General features: G+C 36.4%; 1 protein-coding gene across 2 annotated transcripts in view; it reads left to right on the forward strand.

Moving 5' to 3' along the window:
• LOC107656975 (uncharacterized) overlaps positions 1-7,077 on the forward strand; it is a 21,234-nt gene extending 14,157 nt beyond the window's left edge. For both annotated transcript variants that reach the window (XM_016444939.1, XM_016444938.1), the window contains exon 2: positions 5,511-7,077. In XM_016444939.1, coding sequence (XP_016300425.1) covers positions 5,511-6,973 — 1,463 coding nt within the window. In that variant the 3' untranslated portion in view covers positions 6,974-7,077. The remainder of the gene's footprint in view (positions 1-5,510) is intronic.
• Positions 7,078-10,651: the final 3,574 nt, after the last annotated feature.

Genomic DNA, 10,651 nt, shown 5'->3' on the forward strand with positions numbered 1-10,651 from the left:
CACTCTTTTTTTTTTTTTTTTTTTTTTTTTTTTAACTAATGTTATAGATTAACAAATGTTTTAATTAAGGTTAGTTCATGTTAGCTAATGCATTAAGCAATGTTAACAAATGAGACCTTATAAAATGTTACCATTTTTAATGTGACAAAATTAACTTATTCGTGACTCATACTGGCCATCAGTAACAAATGTATTAGAAAAACAACTTTGAGCACAATTAGATAACAAAAAAAAAGTTTAAATAACAATAAAGTGTTTTATTATAACATAAATATGAATAAAATAAAATACCAACAACATAAAACATGCACATCAACATTTTTTTTTTTTTTTTTTTTTTAAATGAATGAACATAACCTTAAACCTGTCTGTGAAAGCTTAATTTAAATTCAGTACATTAACATTGTTTCTTTTCTTTTTTTTGTATTAAGGAAAGAAGGGCTGGAAGGGCTGACACGGTCCACGCTAGGGGACAGGTGAAGAAGTAACACATTTAGAGGTATACAGCATTAATAGTTACATGTGTTATAGCTATGTGACAACATTTTTTTTTTTTTTTTTCTGGTTTGGTCCTCCATATTTGTGTCCCATATTTAATATTTCTCCCCTGCACATTTAAACTAAATGGTAAAACTTTACAATAAGGTTCATTAGTTAACAGTAATTAACTGTATTAGTTAACATGAACTAAGCATGAACAATACTTCTACAGCATTTAATGATCTTAGTGTTAATTTCAACATGTACTAATACATTATTAAAATCAAAAGCTGTATTTGTCAACATTAGTTAATTGTATTTTCATTAACTAACATTAACAAAGATTAATAAATGCGGTAACAAATGCATTGTCCATTGTTAGTTCATGTAAGTTAATACATTAACTAATGTTACCAAATGACACCTTATTGTAAAGTGTTACCAACTAAATCTATTACGGCTGTCGCGAATAAAGTGAAAATTAAATTAAAAGTGTTGATTGTGGCATTACATTTAGATCATATCGCATCATATTTCTTTTTACGCATTTTAATAACCATGGAATTTAAAAACAAAATAATGAAATAATTAGTAACTTACAATGTTTGTATTAAACTGTGATCACGTTAAATATAAATTCAGTCGTATTGAAATATTTTATGACACGACACCCATATCTGGTACTTGTTTAAAAAGACGGGTTTATGATGTGCTTAGTTAATAGATTGCACAAACATTAAGTTCCTTTTAGCCTTATGCCCTGGAGTTGGCTCACCACATTTGCTGAATCATCTGAAGCAGTTTCTCATTCAGTCAAACGATCAAGAACACCGAGACCAAACTGTGCTGGATGAAGTGGACAGTCAACTACAAACCACTGAAACAAAAGATTACATTTTAAAAGTTAACTTTGGTTACACTTTATTTTAAGGTGTCCTCGTTACAGTGTAGTTATACATTTAAGTACTGATTAATATTAATTTGTACTACATGGTTAGGGTTACATGCATGTAATTATGCATAATTAATTGTATTTATAATAGTAAGTACATGTAACATGTGTAACAAGGACACCTTAAAATAAAGTGTTACCTTAACTTAACTTAACTTAAATTCAGCTGAGAAATGTGAATAATCGGCCCCTGTAGCTATAAGTGTGTTGAATGATAAAGTATTAACTTAAAGTCGGCATAAAACAGAAGTTGTGGTCGTCTTTTCTCCGTCTGACGTATATCTGAGTGAAACAGCTTCTGGAACAAGAACAAATGTAAATTACTAATAAGATAAGAGAAGTTTCCTTTCGTATTGTCCATCGAGTATATCCTGTTAATACCTTCTTAAAGAAATTCAAAAAAGATATTGATACAAATTGTTCTTTTTGCAAACAGCACCCAGAGACTATTGTGCATTTATTTTGGCTTTGCCATTACTCTAAATTATTGTGGAATGACTTTTACCTATTTGTTACTGAGAACATTGATAAGGATTTTTCTTTACTTTGGGAAAATGTTTTGTTTGGAATTGTTAATTGGAAAAAATAACATTTACTGAAAAACAAAATATACTTAATCGTCTTATTTTATTAACAAAATGTTATATATACTGAACAAAATTATAAACGCAACACTTTTGTTTTTGCCCCCATTTTTCATGAGCTGAACTCAAAGATCTAAGACTTTTCTATGTACACAAAAGCCTATTTCTCTCAAATATTGTTCACAAATCTGTCTAAATCTGTGTTAGTGAGCACTTCTCCTTTGCCGAGATAATCCATCCACCTCACAGGTGTGGCATATCAAGACTTTTATCTTTGTCTATATAATGTTCTTAATAAAAAATAAAAAAACAAGAACAAATGCACTTATCTCAGTTAGCAGATGATACAGTGCTGTTCTTGAAAGATCACCATCGGGTCTCAGCTGTTCTTAAAGTAGCAGATGCCTCCTTTGTTTAAACATTAGCAAATGTGAATCATTGTCCATTAAAGACAGTCAGCTACAACATATTGCTGAGATCCCAGTGAGGGAATCAGTGACAAAAGGTCAAAAATCTAGGTGTGAGTTAAATTCTGATCCCATTCTTCAGAAGACCAAGGCAAAGTTGAATCACTTGCTTTTGAGGGATATTTGTCCCTAAAAGAAAGAGTTTTGTTGTGTAAAGCTGAGGGTCTGTCAAGATTAGTTTATGCTGCACCACTCAGTGTTTCTAAGGAGACGTGTAAAGCTGTTGATACCGCTTTGATTATTTTTTTCTTGGAGAAACAAAACACATTCTATCAAATCTACAATTATGAATACATATCTATAAGGTGGTTTGAATGTCTACATAACACTTTAAACATTAATTGGATTAGAAATGTTATTCTAAACCCTAAACAATTATTATTATAATTATTATATAAATAACATTCTGTTCTGTTAATGCATTGTCTGCTTGTTTATTTAGCTTTTTTTCAGTACACTACATTAAGAATGCCACTACTGTTAGACTTTGAATGTCAATGTGCAAATGAACACCTGGTCACTCTTGTGGGTTTGCTGCTGTTACAATTAAAAACCGTTGAAGGGTAAAAACATGGCAGGCAGACATTGGTATGATGAAAGCAACACAGCTACAATAAATAAAACTGATAATGGGTGTGTTAGACTTATAGGGTGCGAATAATCAAGCATTGACAATAATCAGTCGTATTGGTGACAACAAGGAGCCCCCAAATAAAATTCTGCTTAGGGCCCTGAGTATAGTTCACTGGAATATTGATAGGTTTATTATGGAAGGCCAACTGGACTAGCAAACAAAGAGAAGGAAGTAACTTTTAAAATTTTACACAGATACTTCTCAGTAAATAATTTTCTTGTTAAAAAAAAATGGGATATTGGGTTGAACTGTTCTTTTTGAAATTTAAAGACTGAAACTCTGGAAAGATTTATCCAGATTTATAATTATTAATATTGACTCCACTTTTCTTTGTGCTTGGAGAATTTGGTTTTACTAATATTCCCGAAAATTAAAGACAATGATGCTACATTATACATGTAATTTTTATTTTTGCTAAATTTCATATTCACATGTGCAAATTTTGTGAAATCCAACCTTTGTTTTTGGTTCTTGAAAAATTAATTCAGTTATATATCCAAACTATTGAAAAGTTGCATTCATTACTATTCGTCATCACACTCTTATAGGAACAACCGTCTGGAGGCAAAACAAGTCAAGTATACACTTGATTGATGATGCATACTTGCCACCTGCCCCATTAAATATTGGATCGTCCTGAATTTAAAGTTGAAATTATAGTCCTGTATCATATAAACATGGCATGTGCTTTATACATAGGCCTTCAAATAATTTAATTTATATAGAGACTTTGCAGTGTGGAGAATAATAACAGCAAATCAGTTTCACAAGAAGTAGCAGAGAAGCTCATCTGCACACATGATTGCACTGAAGCATCGTCGCTTCCGTAGATCATGTGCCATAACCTTCTCAAGTCAGCGCATGAAACACAAGATTCTCTCCAAGGCTGAATGGCAACAATGGGGGAAAAATGAATCAGGAAAAAAACTAAAACAGGGAAGTATGGGGGCGATGAGTTGGCAGACGTGAGACATTGTCACTACTCCAAACACTTTGGGGGTCAAAGATTTTTTTTTCAAAGTATTTTCTTTATAGTACATTTCTATGGGAAAATGCTCAATCATAATTCCCATCATAAGAGGCCACTATAGAATTCACACCCTCATCGAGGTTAAGGTTTGATTGCTTTAGTTAAAATAGCTAACATAGCACATACAGTATTTGCATTCAAACACAATAAGGTAAAAGATTACTTGTCACTACACTGACTAGCTGACTTAGAATGGCAATAGTTTCTTAAAGTTGGCATGATTGTCTTGGCTAGTTGCATATAACGGCCATGTTGGATTTCTGGTCTAGTGAATGTGGGCATAGACACTCTTGGTTTTGCTAAAAACACAAGTGCAGAGAGCCAGAGAAACCCGAATCTTACCTTTGATATATGTTTACAGGATCTATAATATTATCAATACTAGTAATGTTAATTGAGCCAGTGGCATTTGAAGCTTTACATGTTTGGTCATCAGGTGAATGAAATATATAATCCGTATTTGACTTGAACTCATGGTTTGTGCTCATACACAATGTCCTGTTCCCTTACCAATTATGTACATGTACAAATTACTGTAACTATACAAATAGGCTAATATAACTAAAATACAAATTTGCAAAACAACTCCTAAAGATGCAGGTATGCACTACTTATAGACACCAGACAGATAATGATTTATGCAAAAGATGCTCCTAAACTAATCTGCACAAAACAGATACATATTAATTGATAAAAACTAGACCTTTCAGTCGATTAATCGCACGATGGGGTGATTAATTAATCTAATTCATCACATATTAATTGCACATTAAATTTGGCTGAGAAATTACCCACAAAAGATAATTTTAAGTCATCATTGTGTTACATGAGAAAAAGCAAGAAATAAATATCACAAAAAGTAGATTTAAAAATATATTTTTTCTTCTTTTTTAATATTTGTTTTTAAGTTTTTTATTAATATAGATTAATAGATTAGAAGTATTTTATTAATATAGATTTTTGTATTAATTAAATCGACTGCCCTAATAAAAACACACAGGGAAATACAAACACCAATCTTTTAACGAATGCAAACCTACAATAATTAAATTGTTAAATTATACAAATACAGTTATAAATAAGGTTACCAAATAAAGTCAATAAAACATACATTGAGTCCATAATGCATGTTGAAATCTCTGAGCATCTCGTTTGACAGCCGCAAACATATGATCTTACAGATAGAGTTGTTCCACGCAGAAAAATAATGTATGCTAATGTGCCCCATGCAATCAGAACAAAATCAACTCTCCGAAAATGTTTTAGTTACTGCAACAAAAAATATTCATGTAGTCCCAACAGCAATTAACAGAGTAGCTTCAATAGAGACAACCATAACATTTGTATTCTTTCTTTTCTCTAGGGAAATGTGATGTGAAACATGAGCTACTAGAAAGTGGATCAGAATCAAGGCCTTCTAAGAAGAATATTTGTGCTCTGAAGATCTTTTATTTTGCTTGCTTTTTATTTGTGTTTTTCTTTATCATCTTCATTTATTTAGAAGATTCCTCTAAAGCACCTTTTACCAAACAAATTGGGCAAAACCATAAAAGTAAAGACTCTGATCTGCCAAATCTTCCCCAAAGCACACATTTGCCATTCGTCCAAACACCACACATCCACCAGACATCCGCCAGTCCTCCATCTCCAAAGGCGTGTGGTGTTCAAGTGAAGGACGGGCCTGTGATTAAAGTTGGCCATCTTAACACATATGTGATCGGCTCTTATGTGGATCATCGTTTCAGAGAGAAACAGATAAACACGATCGCCATTGTTCTCCGACATGAGCATGCGACGTACAGCTGTGTGATGTGCTGCGATGGGAGGAACGTGACGTCGAATGCCGAGTACTCAATTCATTCTGACCACTTCAACTTTGAATACGGCACCGCTACCATCACGTGTCCAATCAACAGCATGTGTTTGACACTGACGCACGTTGCAATCACAGCCAGTGGCGTCTTGGGGAGCGTAACATCCTTCCAACCTGTTAGAAACAGAGACGTTCCAACAACCTTCCCGTATGAGTTTACAATCTGCATCTCTGTCATGTACGACTACGAGAGTGTGTTGAATTTAGTCCAGTCCATGGAGATGTTCAGACTGCTTGGCGCTCAGAGGGTGGTGATTTATAAAACCAACTGCGATTCAGACACACAGAAGGTTCTGGACTACTATGAGAAAAACGGTTTCGTGGAGATCATCCCGTGGACGATTAAAAAGCACATCGTTGTGTCTACAGGCTGGGAGATAGATATATCACCAGGTCAGCTGCATTACTATGGGCAAATCCCTGCGCTTAATGACTGTGTTTATCGTTACATGTACCAAACTCGCTATCTGGCTCTACATGACATGGATGAACTCATTCTGCCTTTCAAAGTGAAAACCTGGACGGAGCTGTTGCCTGAGCTTGAGAACTTGTACGGTACTGATGTGGGCTTTGAGTTTGAGAATAATAATTTCCCGTTTTCTGCAAAGCCTCACGTGGATCACGACATAGACAAATGGAAGCATGTAAAGGGAAAAAATATTTTAAATGATATCGATCGAGTACCCAACATCCCCAATACTTTCAACAATTACAAGATTATAGTAAATCCTCGTCTGGTTCAGAAGGCTACTGTCCATGGCCTGCTGGAAAGTGTGAACGGAAGCCCCACGGTCCGGGTGAATAATGCCATCGCTCGCATGTATCACCTCAAAAACTTCACGTACCCACCGAACACAAACCTTATAAGAGATGATCATCTCTGGGACTACGCCAATGATCTTATACCAGCTGTTTCTAAAGTTCTACAGGCCTGTGGACTCATTGAGGCCTAGATAGTAAAAATAGTGTATCATATAGTGTTTCTGTGCTCAAATGACTGTAAGGAAGGACTGTGTGTCACGTGTATGTTCTGTGTTTCTGTTCTCCCTGCCTTGTCCTAGTTCTGTACTTCTAATAAGTGACTGGTGTTTTGTTTTGATCTCTCCGCTGCGCTTCCGTGTTCGTCACTTCTGACCGGCACATGCACAAAGCCGACCTCATACGTCAACCGCCCGGAACTGCTTCCGTGCAGGACGGTTGGCGCAAGCTACATTAAAGTGATTACTACGTTTTGAATATGGATATTTTTCTTACAAAAATGCATCTATTCGCTACAGGAGGCCTTTGTTCACCCCCCGGAGCCGTGTGAGACATTTTTTTTTTTTTTATGGATGGGCGATTTTTATTTAACTTATTTTGGACTGATGCATGCAACACCTGCTGAGTGGCATTAAACAGCTTGAAAGATCAAAGACAATTTTTAATATAACTCCGACTGGATTCGTCTGAAAGAAGTAAGTCATATACACCTAGGATGACTTGAGGGTGAGTAGCTTGTGGGCTAATTTTCATTTTTGATTTCAAAATTGGATTGCTTTTCTTTTTTTGCAACAAAAAACCTCAAAGTTATATTTTTGGCAACTGTAAAATCCATTTCATACCAAAAATAAAATTACTATGCCTCTGCCTGAAGAAAGCGCCTCTGCACTTACTCCCAATTTCTCTCAACATTGGGACAGGAGAGCTGTCAGTGAATGAATTGGGAAACAAAGTAACTTGCGTAACATATTTGATAAAGAATCTCAGATATTTTGTTGTAAATTTAAAAGTAATGCATTGCTTTATTGAAAAAAAGTAATCCGATTATGTAACTTGCGCTACTTGTAATGCGTTACCAACAACACTGATGATGATATATTAAAGTAACATGATAACCCAGCGGGTACATAGATATCAGTTTGACGTCATATATTAGTCAAGATATATTAGTCAAGATGCTGTAACATCATTTTAAATTCAGTTTGGACGACAATTTCTTCCAGTGGTAATTGGGTGAAAATAGGAAGTTAATCACACACTGAAACTGGTTTACTATATATGTAGGCCAATATGTTTGGTGTTCAATTTACATCAAATCATGCCAAGTGTTTGATGTCAGTTTCATTTGCCTATTTGACCTGGGTTTTTTCTATGTCAATTTGATGTCTTTTCAACATCAATTGCCCTTTGGGAACAAAGACATAATGGACATGACGGCTAAGAAAAATAAATGAATAAATAACTCAGGATGAAACGCATAAAGGTTAATTGTTTAAGCTTGAATTGATTTTGCATGTGCAATATGTTTCTTTAACATACCCCTTTTTTCTGCATTGTTTCATGACTATTTGTAAAGCATATGTTAGTGCAGGGCTGTCCAAACTCGGTCCTGGAGGGCCGGTGTCCTGCAGAGTTTAGCTCCAACCCTAATTAAACACACCTGACTGGAAGTTTCTATGCCTAGTAAGCGCTTGATTAGCTGGTTCAGGTGTGTTTAATTGGAGTTGGAGCTAAACTCTCCAGGACCGAGTTTGGACAGCCCCGTGTTAGTGTGTCAACAAGGTACTTGAAAGAAAATATGGCAATTCAGTGCAGCAGCACAACTGTGCACAACAGTCATGTACACTGTACGGTTTGCATGAAACCAAGAAAACCTGCAGTGAGTAGATTTGAAACTGAGAATAAATACTGGTTCATACTTTGTCATATCCTTTCTTGTGCACTTCTGTCCATCGACAGATATTAAACTATAACAATCTTTTAGGATTTAAGGCAAGACACCACAGTTAAAAATGGCAAAACTTTTAACTGAAAGACATGATTACACAGACAAATGTTTTGGATTACAAGTTTTCTGAAATGGTATGTTTAAATATGCAAATGCGGTATTGCCTAATAAAGCACAACATTGTGTTTTTATTGACATATTGATGGTTTTTACAGAAGGGATTTTGGGTTCCTTTTTTTATCATTCCATAAATCGGAAAATACTGAAAAACAGACAGAAAAAAGTACATTTTCACCATGTTTTTTTAGGAATAAAATGTTCAGTGTGAATGATATATGAACAAACCCCTCAGTAAAAATCTTCACAATATATGAAGATAGGAATAAACCTGTGAAGTTTTATATTTGAGCAAGCAGATATTGTAAGTAAAATTACAGATGCAAATGCAATAAAAAAAACACTTACATTGTATTTCTTATCCCATAGTCTGCAAGAAGAAAAGTTATGGAAGCAAAATTAACCAGTGCATGAAAAAAAAAAGAGAAGGAAAAAAAAAATTATTTATTTTTTTTGTGTAGTGTCTCGCCTTAAAGGCTTGCTGTGAACTCACTTTCTTTGCCTTTACTTATTACAGTAACATAAAGCTGAAATTAATATCATAACTGCTTGTTTCTCTCATATATTTCTTGCTAATATTAGTTTTACAACCCCTTTTGCTGCTGTGATGCAACATAATGGACCAGAAGGTTATGATCAGGCAGATTTCTGCATTTCCCCTTCAGGAACTCGAGCTGCGTCGATATTCGCTTTGGGAACGTCCCTGCATGACCGCGTTCTGAAGCACGTGTCAAATCAGCCCAATGGAGCAGCGAGACGTCACGAGCAGGGTGACGTAAGCACCAGAAAGTATAAAAGCGCATCCGGCAGAGCACAAGTCAGCTTCTGCTCTTCAGTAGCGCTCTGTGTATGTGTCTGTCTATTTATTGTTGTCTGTCAGCACAAGCATTTCATATCATGTCTAAGAAAGCAAAGTCTAAGTCTATGGCGAGCGAATGGCATTACAAACGTTGTGTTCCTCCCTGCCCACGATATCTGGCGGCGGGGGATACACACGATTTGTGTGTCGTTTGTTTAGGAGCGGAGCATGCATGGTCAGCTCTCGAGGGAGCTGATTGTCATGACTGCGAGTTGCTCTCGCTGCACAAATGTAAATAACGGTTTAGTTGTGCATAGTTAAGATAACAAAAAAAGCAGTTTTTTTAAATCAAATCTTAAAAGAGAAAATGTCTCGGGTTATGCATGTAACCATGGTTCCCTTTCAGGAACTTGAGCTGCGTCGAGAAACGCCAGGCGTGACCACATTCTGAAGCACGTGTAAAATCAGTACAATGGAGCAGTGAGACGTCATGAGCGGGGTGACGTGAGCAACCAGGAAGTATAAAAGCGCATCCACACGATCTGTGTGTTGTTTGTTTGGGAGCGGAGCATGCATGGTCAGCTCTCGATGGAGCTGATTGTCATGACTGCGAGTTGCTCTCGCTGCACACGCTCCGCTCTCGCCTGGCCATGTTTGATGAGAGCGGCCAGGCTCGCGATCCCGCGGGCAGCGGTCCCGCTGTTACCGAGGCACAGTGCAGACTGTTGTCGTGGGGATCGCAAGTGGATTTAGCGGAGGGATCCGAGACGGGCTCGTCCTTTTCTCGGTCCTCACCTGCTAGATCCGTGGCTCTCTCTCACTGTTCGGAAGCCCGCGCTGCGGTTTCTTCCCCCCGGAGAGCGAGCCAGACACTTCATCTATCTTCCTCCGAGGAGGTGGATGTGATGAGTATCGAGACAGAGGAGACTGTGGACTCACCACCACAGTCCCTCGCGTATGAGGAGCTCGTGGAGGTTGTGACTCGTGCTGTAGCCAAGCTAAATATCG

Source organism: Sinocyclocheilus anshuiensis, unplaced genomic scaffold (genome assembly GCF_001515605.1).
Source record: "Sinocyclocheilus anshuiensis isolate Anshui unplaced genomic scaffold, SAMN03320099.WGS_v1.1 scaffold1052, whole genome shotgun sequence".
NCBI classification, from domain to species: domain Eukaryota; kingdom Metazoa; phylum Chordata; class Actinopteri; order Cypriniformes; family Cyprinidae; genus Sinocyclocheilus; species Sinocyclocheilus anshuiensis.